Below are 25855 nucleotides of genomic sequence, written 5' to 3' on the forward strand. Positions count from 1 at the left end.
ACAGTCATCTTTAGCATCAGTAGTTATTAAGGTTGCAATGAAAATCTGACAATGGTTCTTGAATTACCTCTTCAAGGTAAGAAAACTTTTTGAAGCCCTGATGTTGTAGATTGCTTCATTTTTACAATTTATAGATTTAAAAAAATAACTATTTTATAAATTTATAAAGCAGTTCTACCTCTCTAACTCCCTCACAATGAGGTATCATAGATTTATCGATGGCACTGTTTGTCTGTTCGGTTCACCACTTGATCCAGAGTAAAATATCTCACCTAGTAGATACAGTGTCATTAAATGACATTCATGGTCCACATAGGATTAATCCTATTGACTTCTGTAATTCACTTCCTTTAGTGGCCCATCAGGTTAACATTTGTGATTTTGAGTTAAATATCTTGACAGCTTTTGGATGGATTGCCCAGACATTTGGTAGAAGGACTACTACCTTGCAACTTTGCCAACCCTTTTTCAACATTATTATGCTGAGTTTGATGATTTGGAATTTAAATCCTAAATATTTACAACATCATTTTGACTTCACATAATTACACTAATGAGACAGGACTTGAATTCCAGATGTCTATAACGTCATCCCGATTCGTGGAAACAATAGAGATGTCTGTAGTTCTGTTCTGACTTGTCAGAATAATAGTTCCAGATGGTGAAAAAGATCGTTAGTAAATGCTTATCAGCAAGGAATTTGTAGAGAGCGAGAACTTCATTGTTAGAGATTTGTGGTCGAAATTTACTAGTACTTCGGCCTCAGACTTCCCTGAACAGTTGGTAAAACAGTAGTTACGATTAGTATAGTTGGCTGAAAAGCAGTCCACCTCTGCCTCGACTTCCCTTTTGCCGTAGGTCCTGACTTAGCTACAGATATTTGGAACATCATTTTGTCTTGTCAGAACGCTAAATGAAGATACCTGTCATTACATTTTGACTAGGGATGTCCTGATCAAGTTTCATTTGCCCCCGATCCAATCCAAGTTCCAGTAGCATTTATCTTGATATTTCACATTTCAAGAACATTAAGGTTACTAAAATCAATCCAATATACACGCTTGGCAACTGAATAAAACGCTCTTTTACACACTGAAGATTTGAATTAAGGATATCAGCAATATATATTCAATCTAGCTATTAAATGTCAAAATGGCTTGCCACTTTGGATTCCTCCTTATTCTTGGTTTATTGGGTCAGCAATGGCAATATTTATGTTAGCATTATTTTTAACTATTGCTTGTGCATTTTTACTATAATGAAAGGTAACGGGATCCAAATACACAAATAAGCCCTCTTATCCCCTCCTTCATCAGCCGATAGTTCCATCTGTCTAGTACTTTGGTTTACTAATGACTCTCCCATTAGCTTCACCTCAATTTTGTATTTTGTGCTCATTAGCAAAAGTCACCATGCTAACAGGCTAAAGCAAGATGCCTCCAAAACTTCAGCATGTCACCATTTTCACTTTGGGTCTGTAAACATGCTGATGTAGACGTTTAACTCAAAGCACCACCGTGCCTGAGTACAGCCTCACCTAGCCACTAGCTGCAGCGCCTTTGTTACACTGCAGGAAAGTTTCTGTCTGAGCACCATGACAAAAGCAAAACATATTTTTTGCCTGTCACACTGTGGAACAGCCTCGAGCTGCATGCACACCGAGTGATTTTATCATCATAAACAAGACAGTAAACACCTCCACATTAGCATTCCTAGCTTGCATGGCTGGCTTTGCATCGTTGTGAATGCGAGGCCGGCCTGCTGATGATCTGAATGTGCCTTCTGCGTGGGGTGAAGCAGCTCCGAGCCTACTAACAATCAGCAGGCGGCCTCTCAGCTCATTAGCCCTGGCTCCTCTCACTCAGACACACATCTTCCAGAGACTCCACACCACAGCAGGCAGAATGACTGGGATAAATAAGGAATAATCAAGGAATTTTTCTGGCTGCGAGTTGACCTGAATATGAGATTCCTTGCCGTCATGGAGGCTCCGCCAACACACAGCTACCATTATAATGAACGGAGCAATGTATGCAGAAGACCGAGAGCGAAAGACACTTACAGTACAATCATACTAATGCTCGGGGAGGAGGAAAAGGACGCCCTTCTGTGGTTGGGTTCATACAGAAGCTTGTTTCAGTAGAACTTTTGCATGTTGTGACATCTACCCGCGGTCTATATTTAGAGCAACATCATTTGCAAGACAAACAATAAGAATTTGAGTTTTATAAAGCCATGAATAAAACAACGAGCACGGAGATGAGCCTTTTTGCAGAATACTAGTTTTAAAAAATAAAACATCCTCCTTTAAACACTTCCACTCAAGGCTGACTTAGTCTCTGCACAGCTAACATGAAAGACGTGGTTCAGAGAAAGCAGCCAGATGAGAGAAACAAAGAACAGTGAAAAAGGAGAGGAGAGAAACACAACTGTCAGTGTGACCCTTGAAAAAGCAGCACATAAACACATATCAGGCAATACTAATCACCATTTAAGATGTAACTGTAACAAATAATTCAATACCTAAATATAGTAAATACCAGTAGGTAAATAACAAATGAGTCATTTTGGAGACTCTTCAAAGTGCACTGATGTGACTAAACATCATCTGTATGCTTCTTCAGAGAGTAAAATATCTAAATCAGTGAATTCTTTATCTGTCTGGCCTCGCTTTGTCATAAACTTCATTTCAAACTGATGGACCACAGATCCTCACAAAGTTCACAAAGCCATGACACATTGCTGCAGTATCAGATCAGGTATCTTCCTCCATCAGGATAATATTTCATGTACAGGACATTCGTTTTCTAGTCAACTTCAGCGGTGAGCCACCGCTGGTCTCTGTCCATCCATCATCTCCTGACCTTCAGCACTGTACCCTGACGGCTGCCCGGGGCACAGGAGAGAGTGACTAATGTTGTCTCAGCCGCCACCTCCCCGCACCAAAGGCCCCCTGATATCCGTCCAGTATTATCCGAGCCTGGCGTCTACAGATTCCTATCACTGCTCCCAGCTTTAATTATTCACGCTGCTGAATCACACGCTCATCAGAGAGATAGCCAGACTGGCCAGACTGTGTGCCCTCTCCCTCTCTGCGATCTTATCTCTCTGGCTGTATGACACCATCTCATCCTTCTCTTATATACTGTAGATTAGAAAAGAAAATTGCCGGCCTCAGCTTTACCTAAGAAAACACAGGAAGTAGAGAATACAGTAATTAAGACAAGATGGACAATGGTTTCACCTGTGAGCAACATTTGGTTTCAAGTTGAGTTCAAGGCAATTTACTGCATTTATTTATTGCATTTAATATCACCATCATAAGACATACTGATTAAAGTGAGTGTCAGGGTTTCCTAATTTGATTATTTAATCTAACAAAGAACTTTTAAAAAAGTGGTGTAAATTTCGGAGTTATTAAAGATGGAAGCAAAGTGTCTGTGAGATGCTAAGAGCAGCATCTGAATCCCCCTTTCCTCTGACGTCTCATTTACGGGGGCTGCGTCAAACTATTTTGGTAACTTTCCGAGACTGACGATCCTACCAGCACGTCTTTATGCAGTGAAGATGTAGGTGTGCAGAGGTGAGAAGGTGGGCAGGATCTGAAGGCCTCTTTTTTTTCTTTTGTCTCACTTTGATCACTGTAAGTGCAGAACAATGAACACCTTTGTGGAAAACTCTCCAGACTTTTTACCTCAGCTCAGGTGTGGCCATCTGAACAGCTGTACACACTTTTAGATGTGGTCAGATGACTAATCATACCAACTCATTGTTTCAAGCGGGCCTCTGCCTGCAAATACAAGCAAGCACACCTTCCTGGTTGACTGCACATCTGTCAGCTCAGATCTCATGTCTACTCAACGTACTTCAAACATTTAAGTTTATCTGTGTTACTGTAAAATGCCTCTTCTCATTCTCGGACATATTTGAATGTGTAAATAACTTTAAATTTAAATTTTAATCCAGACTACAAATCCCATAACAAAGATGAAGCTTCTTATAAGTATGATTTTCGATCTCAAAATTAAGTCTTAAATGTAACTGACTATGTCATAAAAATAACTCTGTCTTTTAGAACAATAAAAGCAATTCTCATATTTATGGCTACTGCATCATTATGATACAGTAAGTCGTACTATTGGTAAAATCTTCTGAATCATTAATATGAGATAGCTAGTCATAATTATGAGGAGCCTTCTTATTGTCATAAAATAGTGAGTCAGTATGACAACAATTTGGAATTGTGACATAGTATCTCCTCAGGTGTATAATCATGAAATAAGTCCTACACACGTGGACAAAATTGTTGGTACCCCTCAGTGAAAGAAGGAAAAACCCACAATTCTCACTGAAATCACTTGAAACTCACAAAAGTAACAATAAATAAAAATTTATTGAAAATTAAATAATCAAAAACAGCCATCACTTTTGAATTGTTGATTAACATAATTATTTAAAAAAACAAACTAATGAAACAGGCCTGGACAAAAATGATGGTACCTCTATAAAAGATTGAAAACTATTTGACCAGAGTGACATGATTAACTCAGGTGTGTCATTTAATTGACATCACAGGTGTTTCCAAACTCATAATCAGTCAGTCTGCCTATTTAAAGGGAGACAAGTAGTCACCCTGCTGTTTGGTGAAAAGGTGTGTACCACACTGAACATGGACAACAGAAAGCGAAGGAGAGAATTGTCCCAGGACATCCGAAAAAAAATTATAGACAAACATCTTAAAGGTAAAGGCTATAAGACCATCTCTAAACAGCTTGAAGTTCCTGTGACAACAGTGGCTCATATTATTCAGAAGTTCAAGACCCACGGGACAGTAGCCAACCTCCCTGGACGTGGCCGCAAGAGGAAAATTGATGACAAATTGAAGAGACGGATCGTTGGAATTGTATCCAAAGAGCCCAGAGCAACCTCCAAAGAAATTAAAGGTGAACTCCAAGGCCAAGGTACATCAGTGTCAGATTGCACCATTCGTCGTTGTTTGAGCCAAAGTGGACTTCATGGGAGACGACCAAGGAGGACACCACTGCTGAAAAAAACTCATAAAAAAGCGAGACTGGAATTTGCAAAAATGCATGTTGACAAGCCACAAAGCTTCTGGGAGAATGTTCTTTGGACAGATGAGACCAAACTGGAGCTTTTTGGTAAGGCACATCAACTCTATGTTCATAGACTCAAAAACCAAGCATACGAAGAAAAGAACACTGTCCCTACGGTGAAACATGGAGGAGGCTCAGTAATGTTTTGGGGCTGCTTTGCTGCATCTGGCACAGGGTGTCTTGAAAGTGTGCAAGGTACGATGAAATCTGAAGACTATCAAGGCATTCTGGAGAGAAATGTGCTGCCTAGTGTCAGAAAGCTTGGTCTCAGTCGCAGGTCTTGGGTCTTCCAACAGGACAACGATCCAAAACACACAGCCAAAAACACCCAAGAATGGCTGAGAGAAAAGCGTTGGACTATTCTAAAGTGGCCTTCTATGAGCCCAGATCTGAATCCCATTGAACATATGTGGAAGGAGCTGAAACATGCCATTTGGAGAAGACACCCATCAAACCTGAGACAACTGGAGCTGTTTGCTCATGAGGAGTGGGCCAAAATACCTGTTGACAGCTGCAGAACGCTCATTGACAAATACAGAAATCGTTTAATGGCAGTGATTGCCTCAAAAGGTTGTGCAACAAAATATTAAGTTATGGGTACCATCGTTTTTGTCCAGCCCTATTTCATTAGTTAGTTTTTTTAAATAATTATGTTAATCAACAATTCAAAAGTGATGGCTGATTTTGATTATTTAATTTTCAATAAATTTTTATTTATTGTTACTTTTGTGAGTTTCAAGTGATTTCAGTGAGAATTGTGGGTTTTTCCTTCTTTAACTGAGGGGTACCAACAATTTTGTCCACGTGTGTACTTATTACTCTGTCTAGGAGGCAGAGCCTCAACAGAGTTATGTTATGATCAGTGTTGGTTTGGCTGTCTGTCTGTTGGCAGCATTACTCAAAAACGGACAACTATATTTGGATGAAATTTTCAGGGAAGGTCAGAAATGACACAAGGACCAACTGATTAGATTTTGGCAGTGATGCGGCTTATAGTCTGGATTCACAGATTTGGTAAAGATTTTTGTATCATTGCAAGATAGCGGCATGGCGTGATTGTAACTATGACGACAAGTGAACGCTACATCAGCTGTCTGCTGACGATCACATGATTGCGATCCTACTACACATCGACCGTTGCAGACTTATCGGGACTTATCTGCCTGAAATGATACCAGGAACAATTGATTAAATTGGTCACGCAATTCGCTATCCGTACATAACGTACACATGCATAACACACGCCTGTGCTCAACGCAAGGTCATTTTGTTTGTGGGTACATCGATATTACATGACCACATTTCAAGATTTCAGCCGTCGGTAATGATACAACGCTGAGCAGCCTTGGCAGAGAACTGAACTCTCTGAGTGCTTTTCCTGTTGTTACTACTATAACATGTTTTGTGACTTTTTTGCAGCTGATATTGCTGCAAATCAATTGGCGTAGTGTTCACACCAGATTGTATTTTGATGGAGCTGCCAGCACTGGTACATTTGCAGCTCGTCAACAGTTTGTCAACAGTTTGCTGACATGTTTGTAGATAATTTCACTCAGTGTGAAATATCACCTGAGTCAGAAATTTTAAGCATCTCAGATTCTTGTACGTCAGAAACTGATATGAGCATTTTCCCATTTAGCTGCTTGTAACTGAGGTTTAATGAGTCTGACTTGAATGGTCTCACGGGGATTCGTGAAACTGTCACGTAAATTTTTGTTTCGGTTTCGTGCGCACCAACACGATTTCGTCATGTTTTTCGTGCCGCTCACCACGAAATGTTTTTCGTGTTGCTCACAACGAAACCCGCTGTGGTAATGACATCTGAAAGTGGTTTATACCGGCGGATTCATGACGATCTAAGCTGTCCATCGGCGTATACTGCTTGTGTGTTCGCGTTTGCGGCCGTCGGACATTCTTTAAATTCCTATGCAAATTGGTAAGTGTACCACCGAGTTATGGTTAGGGTTATGGTTAGGTTATGGTTAGATTATGATTAGGTTATGGTTAGGGTTATGGTTAGTGACGATGTCATGCAAAATATAGCGTTGGATTCGCCACGGTTTTACTTTAAAAATATAATATACCCATTCGTTTGAAATACGTTCTGAGTGGCACGAAAAGTCCGCCGTTTAAAATACATTGGTGTGCATTTCGTGGTGAGTGGCACGAAAAACATGACGAAATCGTGTTGGTGCGCACGAAACCGAAACAAAAAATTACGTGACAGTTTCACGAATCCTCGTGAGATCGGGCTGTAATATCTGAGCTCCTTAAGTCCAAGGTTCTGTTTGACAAACAGGACTTCCTGTATTTCATCTCTTGTTGTTAAAATGATTTGACAGCTTTTGGATGGATTGCCATGAGGTCAAGATTAGGGTTTATGTTCAGTACTTAAAATATTATAACAACATACTAGCATGCTGGAAGTGGTGAAACTCTGTTCCTGCTACATATCAGTATGTTGGCATGCTGACATGAACATTGAGGTTGAAGCACCGCTTTGCTGAAGTAAAACCACACACAGGTGCTAAAATGACTCTAGACTCTAAAATACCCTGTTGTTTGAGCAACACAGTACTTTGGAATTTGTTTCTTAAACTTAGCAAGTCAACTAAAAGAATATAAATTAAAACATGTAAATATTCAATGAGAAGTCAGTTTGTATGAGTATGGTAATTGTTTGATAGCAAATGTCAGCTCACAGTTACCATCATGTTGTGGTTATTCTGTGAAAGGAGGCCTCCTGACTGACTACGTCTGCAGCTGTTCAGCGATGGTCTTATGTGGTTTATCAGTGTGATCACATGCATCCTTCCTGTGGAGAAGGGAATTTAACATCTTTACTTCAACTGCAGTGAGACACCTATGAAAGCACGAAGGACCCGGGTTACATTAATGTACCAAAATCCTCAAATTTTTGCAATTGAGACACCCTCGCATGCACAAATTTCACCCATATTCAACCTCTGTGCTCGCCACCCCCCAGGCTGGGACTCCGGATCCTATTTCTTGGTGACTGGTCCAGGATGGAGGAGGCTCATTTTTTGGCTGTTGGGACGAGGAGGGGGGAGGTTGAGGACACAGGATGGGCTGCCAGATTGACAGGCCGATGGAGCTGTCACTGGGGGCCAAGGTGTAGAGATGTTCAGGGAGTTGGCGTTTGCGGCTCAAAAGATAAGCATCAGTGAGAATATGAGAGGCTAGATGGTAATCTTTCACAGGAAGTCAGGCTATACCATTGCAGAAGAAACCACAGGAGAGAGGCTGACCTTGTGCGCTTGTGTGCTCTGCTGCATCGCTTTCTGGAGGAGACCAGGCCTCCAACCCACTGCAGACAGGAAGATACTCTGTCTGTTCAAAAACAAAGGTAGGCCAGCTCTAGAGTTGATGTCGGAAACTTTTGTCTGATCTGTAATTTTGCATAACGGCACCACAGGAGCATGAAAACTCAAAATTTGGAATCAGTCTTTTTATTTTTCAGCTGTTGCACATCATTAAGGCCCAACAACATTGTGCTCAGACAAAACACAAAGCAAATTTTCTTATTTTGCACAAATTGGTGTGGCAGAGTGTTACTGCGTGTGTGTTGACTGATCGATGTCAAACCTCATCAGGAACTTCAATTCTATCTGTTCTTTCCTTTCATTTCGTTTTCCTTTCTGTCTGTGCTGGGATAACCAAAAAGTATTTGCTGAATTTGAAATATCTTCAGACCACATTGATGAACGGTTTTGTGTCTAATTGCATCTTTCCGCTGACTTATTATTGTTCTTGTCTAAAACTCAGCTTGTTTTCTGTCTGAACACACCTTTAGGGTTTCATTTATGCTTTCATTTAAAAATCTATTTTTGTTCCCACAACAGTCGCTAAAGGAAAACTATTTATTGTTTGTGGTTTCAGTTGTGTTGGTTGTGCAGACGAGAAGCCTGCCAGCCACAGAGGCTGAAAGCAAGCCTCCAGGTTAGTGAAAGTGGAAGAACAGGACAGAGAAAACAGTGAAATTATTGCTGAAACTCTTAGTTTTAAGCATCCATCACAGTTTGCAGTCCGACTCTCTGGTTCAACACTGATCCAGAGTGCTTGAGTGCAGGATTGCTTGCTTAGTTTTGAGCCAAAAAAAGTGGTAGCTTATCTGGAAAAAACGGTGAGCCTCCCCAGAGAGATCCTGTCAGTTATTCTGGTGAGCACAGTGTTATCATGACACAACACAAGCCCACATTCTATAAACCACAGATTTCTTTAAACGTGTAATCTTTGGGCTGAACGACCCAGAAGTTTTCCTGTTACCTTTAGGGTTAAAAAGCAATGTTAAATAAGCGCCTATAGGTCACAGTTTTCTGCAGTTAAGAGAAAGAAGCTCTAAAGCAGAACATAACACATAGAGCCTCCTGGTTCTGCTCCAAGTATTAAAAAAGAATGCCATTGTCAATTTGCTCTGTTCACAGGCCAATAAAACCCGTCTTCACGACCGACACTGAGATACTCTCAGACATGATTCAGCAGATTTTTCGACCTCCTTTGAGTTGTTATATGACTCTTAATAGCTTGAGTTTAAGTGTGTCTCACAGCCTGATTTTTGGTTTAGGTGTCAACTTGCAGAGCACGTAACCATCAAGGTGAGAGTCCTGGAGATGTGACCAGAAAGTTTCTTAGAGCAGTGTTTTCACAGTATGACCTAATTTTTTAGCAGTTAGTTTATTAAGAGTTTATGCTAAGAAATAAAAATATTAACCCGAAGTGAAAAATTACTCTGAAAGGTTAAGCTTGAATTAAACACTGTCACAAATTAGAGTTTAGGTTCACCTTCTTGTTTGATGCAGAAATGGAGCCAGATGATGATGAAGAGAGTAAATGTCACCGTTTCCTTTTGCACTTGGCAGAGCAGATGTTGAAATGTCAATATGTTCCTGCTCAAATTAACAGAAATAGCTGCCGCAGTAGCAGATTCATGTGGAGCTTGATTTACTGAATCAATGGTACGAGGTTGGATTTGGAATACAGTCAAGGAGCTGGCATGTTTAAATTTTGTGCTGCTGTTACATGATAAAAGACATGCGGTGTCAACGCTGCGTGATGAAAGCTTAAAACAGGAAATATTGCCGACTTTTAATATAACAAGAAGTTTCTAAGAAAAACTATCAATAGCAAATTCTAATATCAAGAACGATGTATCTACAAACTGACAATTTTCTGCATGAAGATTTGTGAAATCAGAGCACAGATGCACAAAGTGAAGCCTTCAACAAACAAGCCTCTTGTTGTCTAAAACAGTGAAGACCTCAGGTTATAGGCCAGTTATTCACCACACAGGAAGTTATTTCAGGTTACAGCAGTGGGCTGCTTCACTCTGACAGTCAGAGTAGAGGCAACCCAAGTATACGAGTAGGAAGAAGAAGTGCAAACGCTTTTTTCACGTAACCAAATACAAACCAAAGAAGCAGAAACTGCTGGCCGCCCATTGGTGCAGGTGTTCTGACTGTACACGTCTTTAGAAAAGGTAGGAAACCTTTGTTTTGTTTTGAACTTTTGTATTTTCTCAGTGTGTAAAAGCGATGATGGACGAGAGAAGCAGAGGCATTTGTAGTAAAAATAGATGAAATTGTATGAATAGTTTGTGAAGTAGAAGTATGAAGGAGGTAGAACTTTCTGTGAAAGAATCTTATTTTGATGAAAATTCAAGATCCAGCCTCAAGTTGCTGTAAATTAAAATGCGCAGTCATTCATTTTATATGGAACTGCTGCAGGTCAGTGAAGTTGCATGTAGGGCTAATTAAACATACACTAAGCTGCCATGTACTCGCTCTAAATAATAGTTTAATCACAGCAATAATTAAATCTCTTAAAGGCAAAATGTTTTAACCGTCGGAAGCCTAATTAAACCCATAAACACAACATTAAAACACACTGAGTGTACATCCTGTTGAAGTTTTTAAAAATGTACTCCAAGTTAATTTATTAAAAGATGAACAAAGTCTAAAGAATTCTGTGTGGTTTGAAAAATATCTGTATAGATGGTAGATTTATTACCACTAAACAAACTAGCAGAGGACATTGACACATAACTGTCCACATCAACAACAACAAGAATATTTTTAGCGATCCTAATATCTACAGTGTATCCTGGTAAGAGTCCTGCTGGCAGCATTTCTCTCCTCACACTGAGCCTTTTCTCGCTCTCTGCAGCTGATACTTTCTTGATGCCCGTAGCAAAGCCAGGTCACAAATCTTTAAGTGGTCTGGGGGTTTGAGTTGCCACAAATCCTCTGCACCCAATTTCCATGGGGCAGAAGTTTATTTTCCAGACTAACTGCTCAACCCCAGATGCATGTATCTAATCGTCCTTTTCATACGTCTCATCCCTCCCCACTTCTCATGAACCAGTAAGCTCTGCAAAGTAGTCAGACAGCCCCACTGAGTGTTGGACCACAGTGCCAAATCCAATACTGTGTTCATCTCTTCCCTTTGGGACTTTGAGCCAGTAGCCTGTAATGCCTGCTGGCATTTTCTCAATCCCTGTGACTTGCTAAATGTCCCAACTTCTATTTTGGTTAGGTTTCCTTCCTGCTTCCTGTTTTGTTTCCCTTCACAGCCAAATGGATTCAAGGATCAAAACCTGTCAGTCAAAGAGTGGTGGATTAGTCCTGACTGTAGATTTTTTTTCCTCTTTGTGCCTTTTTACCTGGAAACATGAGTGTAAAATTTACTCGATGTTTTCAAAAGCTCAAAAGTTACGCAAATGGAAGAAATGTGACAAAGACCCACGTCTCACCGCAGAAAGCAAATGTGAAGTGGTGCTCGTTTTGCCCTTCGGTCGCTTCATTTGTCACACATGATTTCTGTTCATTTGATCTGACAGCGCTTACTGAGTTACCAGATGTGACCAAAAAACTCAAACAACTGTCACTGCTGTCTCTGTGATATTAGTCATTTTATCTGCAGTCCAACCGAAATCATTCTTCAAAAAAGAAGAAAACTAAAAACTTGGGAGTATTGCATTTTTTCCTGTGAAAAAAGCGTGCAGCATGTGGTGCTTCAAAAAGTATGCAACGCTTTAGATAACAGAAAATGTCTGAAAAAAAACTATTTTGCTGAGTCCACATTCTTATTACAAAAAAAACCTGTCGTTCCTTAAAGTTGGAATTTAAAATAGCTCATGTCACTGAATCGTGAGGCTTTGGCCTATAAACGGTGTGCAGACAAATTTGATTTCAAATATTGCAGCAGAATTTTCACCTTGGTTCATTTTAGGGTCATCCAGTGTTTAAATAATAAATAATTCTAATTTCCAAGCTCCATTTGATGTTGTATGGATCTGTATAGATCTTCATAGATTATTTCTGGATAATTTGTGTTTTCTTTAATGCGCTGAAATGTCAGCTGACTGATTTTAACATAAATATTGTAAATGGAAGAGTAGAAATTGGCACTATTCCCTTCACTTAGAGATATTATTTTAGATAAATGCTGGAATTGATAATGGGTTCATACATTACCCAACTTTTAGGGTACTGATTTTGTCATGTCAATATTCTGTGTTCCGTTTCTTGTTGGTCGCAAAATTTACCAGCACATCACTATTTCGTAGTATATGCTGATGACACCTAACTACACCAACCAGAAAATTAAAAGAAATCGTATGAAAAGGTCACTCTGTGTCACAATTTAGCTGATGTTTGAGAAAATATTACTCTACTGAGATCTACACGTAAGCACTGATCCAAGAAGATGGAAGATAGAACAGTTTTTACGCGTTTCTGGATGTTTAGGAATCTGATTAAGTTGTGAGGCGCATGACTATGACAATGAAAATAAATCCCACAACACTGTCTCCCACAAAAATGTTTTTCTATACAACTAAACTGCAGTCTAATTTGTTTTGTAAAACAAATTATCCCACCGCAGTGTAAGACTGTGATGTGGTAGGAATTGCTTCCAGTTTGAAAGAACAGCAATTGAATTATGATTAGTTGTAATTTAAGTTTCAAGTATCTACAAATTGATTCTGATTTCAATTTAAGATGGCTAAAAAAATAGAAATGTAATTAGATGTTGTAGATATGCTGAACTAGAATTTTGGATAGTCAAAATGTACTTACAGATATCATGAATTACAGTTTTGACTAAGCCGTCTGTGATTACGTCAGAAACTATGGAAAGTTTGAGGTAAAAACTTGCTTTTCAAATATATGTTGGCACTGCAACTGTAACCATACTAGCTATTTAACACCATATTGGCACAGAATGCAGGTGAATTTCGACCACAAGTTTCGCATGAACGAAACTTTTGCTTTCCGTAAATTTTGTATTGCATAGCAACAATCTTATCTACCACAGCAGCTGCTATTACTGCTAACAGTGCTGCAAATACTTGGCTGAACTGTTATCCTGACTTGTCAGAACTGAATTACAGATTACCTAAATGTTGTTTAGGATGACTTCTAGACATCTGGAATAAAGAGATCTTGTCCTGTGTGGAACCATTATTCTCAGAATTTGGTTTTTATATGTAGTTTGAACCAACTGTTCGGTTAGGTCTAGGCATCAATACTTCGTAGTTAAATTTAGGCCAAAGTGATTTGTTTGACACTTTTAACAACTACATGTTAGAAGATTGATTAAGTTTCAGCAACAAAACTACATAGTTAAGTTTAGGGAAACTAAATGAAAAAATTTAAATTGGGGGAAACCTTCTCCTCCAATTTCCTGGTTACTAGGGTGATGACTCTGGTCCTGTCTAATATATGATTAATTGACTGAAAAGTAAAGAAACAAAATAAATGTAAAGATATGTTGATTTAAAACATATTTGCCAACTATCACAAACATACATAATCCAGTAGAAAATACATTTTCTTCCAAATGTAACTGAGCATGTTTAGTTGTATAAACGTACTTTTTGGGAGACATAGCTGCTAAAATAATCGATAACTGAGTGAAGCAGCTCCACATTGTCAACTACCTGCCATGTTCATTCCTCAGACTATGACCAATGTCTGTTTTATCGAAGTTAGATAGACTGACTTGACAGTGGTGTACACACAGGCTGAACCCCTCTGCAATGTGAATGACAATGATGCAGGTTTGACCAGTGTCTGATGTGGGTTGAACTCATGACACTGGACTCGCTGCAGACACATTCTGCAGTCTACCAGCAGCCTGTGACCACCAGCAGCTTTACCGTAGTGTAACAGCTGCACAAGCAGAGGAGAGTCAGAAAGTTTGTGACCTGACTCAGCAATTTCAGTTATATATCTATATATATATCATCTATATATATTTCTGACTTTCAGTTCATTTAGCTACCATAAGAAACTGTTTATAGCAGACCAAGTAAGGCTGTAAAAATAGCAAAACCACAGAATATGTTGAGCTAAACCAGGATGTGTTATATCCTCCTTCAAAAGTTACTGAATCTCACGTTAAGGACTGAATAATGAACAAACATGCACAAAAAAAAAATCCTATTTATAAAAAAATAAATCATCACAACAAAAAACAAAGTATTTCTGATCATTTTGGTGATGTATAGTAGAACTGATATGACATTTAAATTGATTATTTGTTTTAAATGTTGTCTAATACATGCATATGAATTAGCTGTGAAACCAAAAGCTGAATCACAACACAATTGTTGTTGGTGTTGTTACAGGGTTTAACTAAATTCAGATTTTACCAAGAAGCAGTTCTTCTAAATATAGAGACATAAATGTAATCGCATTAGAATGACTGACTAATCCTGGAGGCTCAGTGGGATGTAGTAAAGGTTAAATACATTTTTTGTCATTAATATGTTTCTGTAACTTCAATCTCTCTGTTTGAACCAGAGTTTTTTTTTCACAAGCAAGGTGCTTATGCCAAAAATACAATAACAATTTCAATATTTAAAAAAATGTTAAATATAGATTCAGATATTTTTTCACTGATCGCTCATAAAATAATGTAAACCACAAAAAGCGGAGTGAGACCCACTGAGAATACAGCAGCAGGACACAAGCAGCTCTGTCTTGTTGGATATAAAGATCTCGTTCTCCTGCATGTGTTACTCTGAGATAGAAAAGTCCAAGGACAAACTGTATTGGAAAGCCACATTCTTTCACAGAACACCAAACTAATGATGTTTTTCATTTTTGTTTCGCCCCCTCGTTAGCTGCAGAGAGAGGGAACAGCCATGAGTCTGCTGTGATAATGGTGAGTTATGGCGCTCGTATCCACTGCGTTTCCCCGCTGGTTCCACATGAATGTTCCCGGGGGAAACTTTGGGAGTCTGCAGCCCCCTGTGTAATTACCTTTTAGCACAGAAATGAGTCAAGAGTGAGATTCTGCTCTGTCATTGTTAGTGCACAGCGAAAACAGCACAGAGCAGACGAAATGTCTTCTCTGTGTTTCTTACTGTAATTTACTGTTGTTTTCGGTTGCATTAATATTAATTTTGAAATGAAATTATGAAATATTTTACTTCATCTTACTAATGCCGACGGTAATCATCTCTCAAATTCATCCCAAGTGATTATGCTAATAAATGTTAATGCCTTTTTATAATCAAGAAATCAGTTTATTTGTATAAGCTGCAACTCTATAGATGAAGAGATGTATTTATTTTATTTGTATTGATTTATTCATTTTTGTTGAAACCTGCGTTTGCCTTCAGGTACTTTTCACAAGGTACTTTTCAAACATCTTACGCTAATAATGCTTCTCTGAAATGCAGCTGAGGAAAATAACACATAATTGACAGTGTTTTCTCTGATATTAGCTTAAACAGCAGTCAGATTTATTGTCCAAAATCACACAAAGTCTGTTTGTTTGATGTCCACTTAATTCTTCGTAAATCCAGCCATGCTAAATGGCAGCTGTCGGTTCTAGGGAAAGATGAAACAGATATTTTCTAAGCACTGGCAAAAACACAACCCAGTCAGTTCAGAATTCATTACTATTTTGAGTTAGAGTTAATTGATCTCTGTCAAAAACGTACAAAAATCCCAAACAAATTCTTCTGTAGAAATTCAACAAATAGGCAAAGTATAAAAATATGTAATTAAATTAAACAAACAAAACAAAGAAATGTTGTTTTTGTCAGATTGATGATTTCACAATTATGTTTTTAATTAGTTAAGATTGATTAAAACAGATTTGTAAATCATTTTCATGTAATATAATTTCAGTGAGACATTGTAATCTTTATTCAGCTTCAGAGGGTTTGTTGTACAATTTTGCTTAATTCGCTTTTGCAAAAAAAAAAATATCCCAAAACTCTGGTTTCTCGGAATAATAGTGTTTTCGGTACAAAAATGTAAACAATGGGCAATTCCTCACATGCGCAGTCAATTGTATGATTATTGTATGAATCTTCTGATTTACAATAAGCTCTCGTGGTGCGGGACATTTACCTCGCGAGGTGTAATATTCAGGTTGGGTGCTACGTATAGGCGAAACAGCTCCATGGCACCTGCTGGACACAAACGTCAATCTGGATGTTCCTTCTCATTATAATCAAGCCAGTTGTGCTGTGGAGCACACAGCTTTTAAACTGAATGAGAGAACCGGTTTAATTGGACGTGATTAAGGCACCCACTGATAAGGTATTCATACTAAGAGCACCCAATTTTTCCAGCTATGCCACAGGTGCACAAAAACTCCAAACACAGTCACAATACACTGAGCATCATATGCCACCGATGCAGTGAGAGATGCTTGTTATTTAACACAGTGCCAAAGACTGTTGCTTTTTACTGAGGCTGACTGTAGATACGTGTCGCAGTGTCTGTGAATTTAACGTGTGAAGTTTTAAAAAGGAAATCCCTGGGAGACATACAAAAGGTTACGTTTCAACACCCGTAATAGCTTCCTGTTCTTCTCAGCGTTGCACGCGTATATAGAATCTAACACTAGCTGTACGCTCAGAATATATTACTGTGTACCGGCTGATAAAAAAGCAAGAAGATACAAAGTAAAGGGTTTACTGGTTCCCTTGTTTATTGTACATTTAGTTCAGAAAAGCTGCAATTTTGTCTCCACAGGATCGCAGCAGGGCAGACAGGAGCAGAATTCAAAGATGTGGTAACTACAACAACGTAGTGGAGCCCGAGTACGACGTGGTGGACGACCAGGAGGAAGTGCACAATGTGCACATATTTCCTGCGAGGCCCATACATGATGAGAGAGAGTATGCAGGTAGAAGAGAGGACAATAACACATTTTTCATTCGCTCATTTACTCTTTCAGTACTGTTATTGTTTGGAGAATTTAGATTTAGGCGTTCAGTATTTGAGTGTAGTTTTATTTAATGTTTAACTTTGTTAAAAATGCATGTCAAACTGTAAAAATAGGACATATTTTAAAAATGCACATTATTTTGATTTTGCAAGTCAACAAAGGTTTAGTTTTATCCCTCAGTGATCAGAGACTTGTGAGACTGAGTAATTTTGTCCAACAGTAGGAGTGACTCTGACCGCTGATGCACATAAACCCACCTCTTCTAATTCTCATTTTTCTTAAATGAATTAAAATATATTGCATTAAATTAATAGGTTCATAAGCAGACTGTAATTGCCTATATCCAAAACCATAAGGCTGAACTTTTAAGTCCCAAACTTGTTCCAACTTCAACCTAAAGTAGCGTTTGCACTTGAGCTGACACAATGAGGCTGAATATGTTTCACTTTCCTACACAGAAAAGCTCCAGTGAATATAATTAGAATGAAACTGAATGAAGTGCAGGCAAAAAAAAAACAAAAAAACAGCTCCACCACAAACTGTGGTGAGAATGAAAGCAGCGTGGATCTGAGAGGGAGCTCATGCTGATTGAGCATGATCTGCCAGTGGGTCTCCAGGGCCATCTGTTGGCTGAGTCAGACTGCGGGAGATTACAATTATCCAGGAGCCGAAGGGGAAGAGAGGAAGGCATGTAGTGTGAACAGACTCCCTTTACTCTGCTGCATGAATGTGGCCCACAGCCAGGCGCCTCACAGCTGCATGTCTACAACTTTATACTGAATGTGGGTTTTAAATTTGTTCACACTTGGAGTATTCTCCCTTCTAATCAATACAGTCTGCTGCTGCGGTGCACTACTGAGACCAGCATCGACCGAGTTACAAGAATGATACAAACTCAAAGAGTGTTTAAACTGTCAACTAACAGTGGAACTACTGTCATTACTGCCACTGATGAAAGCGTGGCGATCACAATTTCTTTTGCTTTCAAGACAGGGATCTTCCAAGGTCATCATCTGCACAGAGCCTTTCATCACCCTCCACCGTAAGGTTCCTTTTTTGTTGTTCTTTAATGAATGTACCATTTCAACTGAACTACTGCGCTGCTTGTACTCTATTCTTCACTCTGCTCTCCAATCAATCAGGTTAATTGCGACATCCTACCTAGACGTCCACCCAGAGAAATCCCACAAGCCACAGGTAAACTGGATGTTTGATTGTTGTCGTAAAGACATGTGAAGGTACTGGGGGAAATTCAAGTCAAGAGGAAATGTGTTGCTTTTGATAAAATATTTTAAATCCATAAGTTGTTGTTTTTTTCATCCAGTAGACTCAGAGGCATTGCTGCTTGGCCTGGTATATGATGGCAGCTGGGAGCTGCTGGTAGCAAACTTGAGATAGATATTAATGAGCCAGTTCATTGACTTTATGACTTTTCGCTACATGGCTATAGGCTGCTGCTCAGCAAAAGCTACATAAGGTCACCAGGATTATTCTAGAGTTAACATTAATGCCTGTGTGGAACATAAAAGGATGGCTCGTAGCACTGAAAGCAATGAGTTATCATCCATCTTTTCACAAATTTTAGTCTTATGGCAAAGGGTTAGCCCTTTACCGCAAGGTTTAATTTCATCAATTTCATTTTTGTTTTGTTTTTTGGCTGAACCCTTTTGCATGTTCAGGCCACAGGAAAAGCCCCTATAGAACCACTTTGAGGGCAAATGTTGGAGGGGAAAGAAGTGCTTACCCTAGACAAATAAAAACTTGCTGTATTGAGCATGATACTGATTGGTTTCACTCATTCCTGTGAACAGTCATGCCACATTACATCTGCCTTGAGATGCTGCAGTGGAAAGTCCCTTTATGATAAACCCCATGTGCATTGCGAGGGCAGACATTTAATTAACAAAGTAACTAGCGCACACAGTCAAGCAACTACCGGCTAAAGACGCTGTTTATTAAGTTATTGCTAAGGATCAAAGAAGAACTAATAGAGGTCTTGATTGTGGATTTAGGATTTGTTACGTTAACCAAAACTTAGAATGAACTACAGAATAATGTTTCCTTGCATAGACGACTCTTGCTACCATGTTAAACAGCTACAAGCAAACAATGTCTGTGTATCTGTCAACTATGGTAGTTTTGATAGTTTTTAAACTTGGTTTTATCTTTACACTCAGTTTAAAGCAGCCTGAGTAAAAATCAAACCACACTGATAAATACTAAGAGAAAGGATGTCTGGTGGCCAATCCCTGAGTAGAATCAATTAATTGGTAATATAGATTCAGTCCAATTCTTGTAGGCCGTGCTCATATTGCAGATGCATGATACAGACTGTGATAACAACTGCAGCATATGGAATACAATGATGCCCTAATTGATCCTGAAGTGAACTCATACATGTGCACCAGCCAGAGGTCATTAAACCTCACAGAAGACGTTGTCATGGTGCTCATGTACGAGCTAACAAGGCTTTTTTATTGCCAAAACAAAAGTGTCTTGTCATTTCTGGACACTAAGAGGTTCCATCTGGTGGTGCAACCAGGTACTCCAACTGATCTAGAATATTTCAAGTTTGTAAAATGGTATCAGATATCAGCAGTTACTAACTATTGAATGACTCGGATCAGATAGGGGCAAAAAAAAAAAAAAACTAGCTCAGGACCCTTATAATGAGTGCCACAGCTCAGAGATCAGAGGGTTCGGGAGTACGTAATACTAGAATTGATCGTTTTAAGATGAAGTGTATTATTGCCTTTAGAGTGGATAAAAGTAGAATGTCTTCCCAAAGAACCAATCATTTAAAACTGTACTTTGTCATCAGCAAACAATTATTTTCCATTTTTGTATTCTCAGGACCTGCTGTCAATAGAGACCTGAAACCAGGCAGACGAAAGACCAGATTCGGTAACACAAATGAATGAATAACCAAAAACTCCTTGTCTGTCTGTGGTCACAATGGCATCCCACATATTCTCATTCTCACTTTACAGATAAGAAGTTGCCACCTACACTGCCAGACGAGGTAATATGTCATATGCCACATGGTGTATCCTATACCTTTTGTTGTGACTATAAGTTGTGTCAGCTGAAATTAATTAAACATGTGATGATTTTTCCCACTCTTCTAACATCGCAGCACTCACACAGGTAATTTACTCGGTTACTATTCAAGTTGTTCGACTATTCAGTTGGGTTTAAATGTTTTATGAATAGACTTACAGTTTGAGTGTGTTCCTCCAGGTGCCCTCCATTACCTCCATCCTTTACCCTGGAGCTGGCCAATCACTGGTCTGCACTGGCTCTGAATAAGCACTGCAGAAGAGAGTGAGTGTTTTACCGATCCAGTCCTTAGTGTCCAAGAAAGCAACTAGAGAAGCCAATCCTTGCTCTATTGTCACCGTATGCTACTGACAGTGGGCCTTTTGTTTTAGTGTGCTGTAGCTGTACACAACAGTTTGTACAGTGTGACAGTGACGCCATCTGCTGGTTGCAAAATAATCACATCCTTATGTATTAAAATTTTTTTTTTTTTTTAAATTTCAGTAGACAGCAGTGGACAGCTACACAAGTAAGTGGTCAAATGTGCATATTTATCTAATAATAATATTGCTGTAAAGCTGTAATCATGAAATAAACATGCTTGCTACCATGTTGCAATCTTTCAAACATGGAACCAATGAGTGCTTTTAGAAGTGATACTTTTTTATTATGATTTCAATAATTATATTCTATTTGACACATAAGCTTGTAACCTGACTAGAAATGATCTTGACATTTAATTTTTTGTGTTTCTGAATTCAGACTGAACTCAGGTCACATGCCAAAGGTAAGATGAAAGTAATACAATAAAAAGTAAAAAAATCTAATTCATCATTTTTGAGCAAAACGTCTTCACTGTTGTGTTCATTTTGGATGTGTTTTAGGTCCACAAAGTCCCCACAGTGTTTCAGCCCCCCAGACCATTCAAAGACATTCTTGGGATTTGGAGAGTCTTAACATAGAAAGGTTTGCCTTTCATTTCTCAGGCTTTTCAGGACACTTACAGCATGTGACATGACATTTGATTTATATGTGTTTTTCTCCCTTTATTATTTAGATCGCATCAAAGTCTAGGTAAGTATGTTAGATGTCATCATTATCATTACACAGCTACTCATTAAATAAGTCAGCATTGACATCTATTTAAAGAAAGGGTCCCATCCAAACGCCATCACCATGAGTGGCCTCAAACTAAAGAAGACTTCGACCAGCACGACTTTGTTCCGATGGAAAAGCCTCAACAGGTAAAAGTGCCGCGACACACATAATCAAAATCAGTCATAGAATGAAGGATGATGTCTGTCGTGTCACAACATGATATTAAGCGCAGCCATAATTGTAACATCAGTCATTGCTGAACTTTGCTGGCAGACCTACTGTGAAGAAGACTGGTATGTTGGGGCTTGTAATCGAGCAGATGCTGAGCACGCCTTACACCTGGTGAACAAGGTATCACAATATAAAATGACTAAAATAAAATGTACATAAGAAAGTGGAAAGGCTGTGTAGACATTTTGGAAAACACACATATTCACTTTTGTTCTAGAAGTTGGATGAGAAGATAAACTAACCTGTCTGTGTAATTAATATTAACAGAGGCAAACAGCTAGCCTGGCACTTTTTAAAAGACACAAAGTCCACCTACTACCACCTCTAAAGCACACCAGTAAACATGCTGAAGCTCATTTGTGTAACATAGAAATACAAAGTATTGATGGAGAGTGTATTAACTAAGTTTTACTTTTAAATCTTTTTTTTTTCTTTGTAATTCCTGACATTAGGATGGGGCATTTTTGGTGCGTGACTGCTCTATCAACACCAACAGTGAACCCTTGGTACTGGTCGTGTATCACCACAAGAAGGTTTATAATGTAAAAATTCGGTTCATCGCGAGCGACGACAAGTACGCACTGGGAACAGGACAACGTTCAAATGATGTAAGTGGACAAATACCGACAGACAGTTCAACCAGCACCATCCATAGCATTTTATTCACTAAAACTGACCTGTTGTTTCTCCACAGATGTTCGACTCTGTGCCAGACATCATCAAGTTCCACTCCATTTTTCCAATAATACTCGTCAGTGGAAGAAATATGCCTGGAAACAAATACCCAGACAACTGTGTGCTGACATATCCAGTAACGAAAGGGGATGTTGACCAGCTGCTACAATAACAAATGCACCTTTCCACGCCTTTTCAGAGATCATCTGTTGAGGTCCACAAAATTGCTCACATCCTATTGTCTAGCTATGTAACCCGAAACATCTATTAAAGGTGTATTATCATTTTTAAGCAAGCTAGGAGTAAAAAAAATAACTTTACTAATAACTGTGTGGTCAAGAGTGATCTTGATTATTAGCTAACAATTATTTTTACGATATTATCAACTGTCAGCAGCTATACTACTTTCAATTAATTGTTTAGACTAAAAAACGTAAAAAAAAAAAAAAAAAACTTAAAATGTCCGTCATTGTTTTCTCGAGTCCAAATGGATGTCTTGTATTGGATTTTTTTTGTACTATTGACCCAAAACACAAAGACAATCCTTATAATGATACAAAAATGGAGAACTCCTATGAGAATGGAAATAGAGAATAACTGTCATTTTGCTTGATAAATAAATCAAATACAAATGCATATCTCATAATAATAAATAAACTATAGAGTCATTACATGAACATGTGGCAGTTAAGAAGTTATTTCAGTGCTAAAATTACTCAGTTGAGACACCGCAAGGAAAAATGTGAGGATTCATTCATTTTAATTTTTGACAATACTTTTATAATGTATAGATTTTTAAAGGCTGTTTTCTCAAAATACGTTATCACACCCTGCACCAGAAATCTTCAGATACATAATACATAATACATACACAAAACCTTTTAGTTTTATTTGTGTCTATATTCTGAAGTTTGTTTTTTTTTTTTTCACAGAGGGCTTTGTTCATAGATCATTCATAGTCTGAATTTAAGAACATTAAATTCCTTAAAATGTGGTCAAATTGATTTTATTTCTGACTGTTGACAGTTTTTTTTTTATTTATGGAGTAACCACAAGAGAATTTCAAAAATTCTTCTGCAAAAGCCTAAGACTGATATGTCAATAAAATGACACAAATAAATACAAGATGCTTTCTCAAATAAATAAAATGATTGCAAATGAGGCCATTTTAGATGCATAATGCCTTATTTCCTTATTTAACCACAACAGCTCTTGTAAGTCACTGTCAATATCTATTAGGTAATACATGTTGAAAATCTACCCTTAAATACTTTGAGCTACTAAATCAATTTTGGCTAACCAAACCCAAAAATGTGTTTTACCCTTCCTGCCTACCTTATTTGTTTGATAAGGCTTTCTAGCTCATTAGCCAGCTGTCAGTTTTCTTCACCAGAAATCGGATTTATGATGAAATGACACTTAATATAACCCTGCTTTACAGCTATATACTACTTAACAATTATCAAAATATAATGTAAACCAAAGTTGAAGTTAGACTACCTTTGAATGAAATGCAGTAGTTGGCAAATTCCCATCAAAATGTCCGTTAGCTTCACCGTTAGCGAGTAGCAACTGTAGCTAGCACTGTTGCCATGGATACCAAAAAAGGGCTTATGGCAGTTATAGGGTTGACCAACAAGCAAGCAACCATCACAGAGGTGAGTATTCATCATTTACTGAGGCAAAATTAGCAACTCCATGGTTTGAAATATTAGGAGGTATTACAAATTACTACTAGTAAAGGTAAAAGACAGAAAACATGAAGTTTCAGAGCATGACTAGTATATTAATTATCCTTTATGATGGCTTTGTGGCCTGGACGTTGACTATGGTGTAGTCAGTTACTTACCTTTCAACTGTTTATGTTTCAAACGTCAAATGCAGCATATGCAAACATCTGTAGCTACTAAATATAGCTGTCAAAAAGCTCATTGTATGAAGTATGTCTGAAACAGCAGTAAAATAGAAATAGTTAATTACCCTAAAACGGCACTAAGTTATGCTCCACCGCTGCTTGTGTGGTTTCAACAACAGCCAGCTAGTTTCTCTAAATGAAATAGTGAATTGCATGATTTATTCTTGTTAATTTTAAACCAACAATCTAATTAACTGGTTGCATATAAACACTGAAGGCAGATCATTTTTTTGCAGTCTGCTGCAACAAACAGTAGGCCTCGTTTCTTGAAGATATTTTGCCATGTAAAATGCAAAGTCCATTGATAATGTGCACAGTAGCAAAAATCCTAGAATTATTAGTAATGACTGAGCTGTTTCAAATTAAGGCATCCAGTACAAAAAACGGGCCACTATACAGATATAGTTTTCTAATCAGGTTTGAGATTCTGTCAGTATGTTAAAAATGCTCTGTTTTACTATGAGAAAGGTTTTGTAATAGTCAAGGAAATGATGTAATGTTGCAGTTGTACTGAAAAAAAAGGGAAAAGCCATTGGAAGTGTGATCATATTTACCTTATTTTTAATAGAAAAAAGAGGAGTTACACAATTGTCATTATAAAAGCATGAATCACAATGATATGAACACTGAGGATGTAATAAAACCAAAAACACCTTAAACTGGAACATGACTTATTCTCACACAGATGAGCCTTGAATTGAAAACAAAGTAAAACAACCAGAACAAATTGTCAAAGACGTTTAAAGTAATAATATATAACAAAGCCTGCACAGCAGCTTTAGACACTGCAGCTGAAGGAAAGTAAAGCACAGTATAAGTGTTGGTGCAGAAGAGGACGTTTTCTACTGAGTATGAATACCACGTTTTATATTTACAAGTATGTACACAATAAAATCTGACCACAAACAGATGTATATACATGTTAAAAACTAGGGGCAACCAAAACCTATAAGTATAATCATAGGTCTAGCACCTCAACCATCATGATTATAGTATAAACAAGAACACACAGGTGTCATAATGCTGCCGTAAGAAGAGAAACAGATCTGCAAAGTATGTCTGATTCTTTTAAAAATGTACAACGGGTTTTAACTGCACAAGAAAAAGCACAGGCATTAAGTGTCTTCATGGCAGAAAATACACAGTACACGGATTTCTCTCTGTTACAGTAATAAACCAGTTTGGGTTGCTTTAGCTGACTCCATGGTGATGGGGCTGGAACTTCACACCTCAAGATAAAGCAAATCCAAGAGGACATTTCAGGAAAATTCACTTCCAAGTTTAAAGTCAAATAAATTAGACCAAGAAAATCAGTAATTATTTACACATTATGGTTCAATGATCTCCCCCCCCCCCCCCCCGAAAAATTATAAAGTAATTGGCGAGAGACGATAAAAGAAAAATGCACAACATTAAGCCTTTAGCGCTGACCTTGCAGAAATCACTTCAATCAACTTATGGTGCATTCAATGACCCTTTGATCAGCTGGTTACGTCCAAAACATTCAAGTTTACACCCAGAAAGTCCAGCAAGGTGGGAAACCAAACAAAACCCAAGTTTAACGTATACG

General features: G+C 38.3%; 1 protein-coding gene and 1 long non-coding RNA gene across 2 annotated transcripts; both read left to right on the forward strand.

The window, feature by feature from the left end:
• Positions 1-10479: 10479 nt before the first annotated feature.
• Positions 10480-17233, forward strand: LOC127535927 (uncharacterized). The gene is made up of 3 exons (XR_007944860.1): positions 10480-10611; positions 15262-15302; positions 17132-17233. It is a non-coding gene; the product is annotated as an uncharacterized LOC127535927 (long non-coding RNA).
• A 688-nt stretch (positions 17234-17921) lies between these two features.
• Positions 17922-23541, forward strand: LOC110954725 (cytokine-dependent hematopoietic cell linker). The gene is made up of 11 exons (XM_051954702.1): positions 17922-17961; positions 20181-20231; positions 20555-20651; positions 20871-20895; positions 21129-21153; positions 21251-21332; positions 21424-21440; positions 21516-21610; positions 21738-21815; positions 22148-22303; positions 22390-23541. The coding sequence occupies exons 1-11, from the start codon at positions 17922-17924 to the stop codon at positions 22540-22542; spliced, it is 819 nt and encodes a 272-aa protein (XP_051810662.1). The 3' UTR covers positions 22543-23541.
• The last annotated feature ends 2314 nt before the right edge of the window (positions 23542-25855 follow it).

The sequence above is a fragment of the Acanthochromis polyacanthus genome, chromosome 10, assembly GCF_021347895.1.
Source record: "Acanthochromis polyacanthus isolate Apoly-LR-REF ecotype Palm Island chromosome 10, KAUST_Apoly_ChrSc, whole genome shotgun sequence".
Classification (NCBI taxonomy): Eukaryota; Metazoa; Chordata; class Actinopteri; family Pomacentridae; genus Acanthochromis; species Acanthochromis polyacanthus.

Coding starts and splice junctions, on each gene's coding strand:
- LOC110954725 (XM_051954702.1), top strand. CDS start 17,922: ATGATCTGCCAGTGGGTCTCCAGGGCCATCTGTTGGCTGA. Junction 20,652..20,870: donor AATAAGCACTGCAGAAGAGA/GTGAGTGTTTTA, acceptor TTTAAATTTCAG/TAGACAGCAGTGGACAGCTA. Junction 21,154..21,250: donor ACTCAGGTCACATGCCAAAG/GTAAGATGAAAG, acceptor GATGTGTTTTAG/GTCCACAAAGTCCCCACAGT.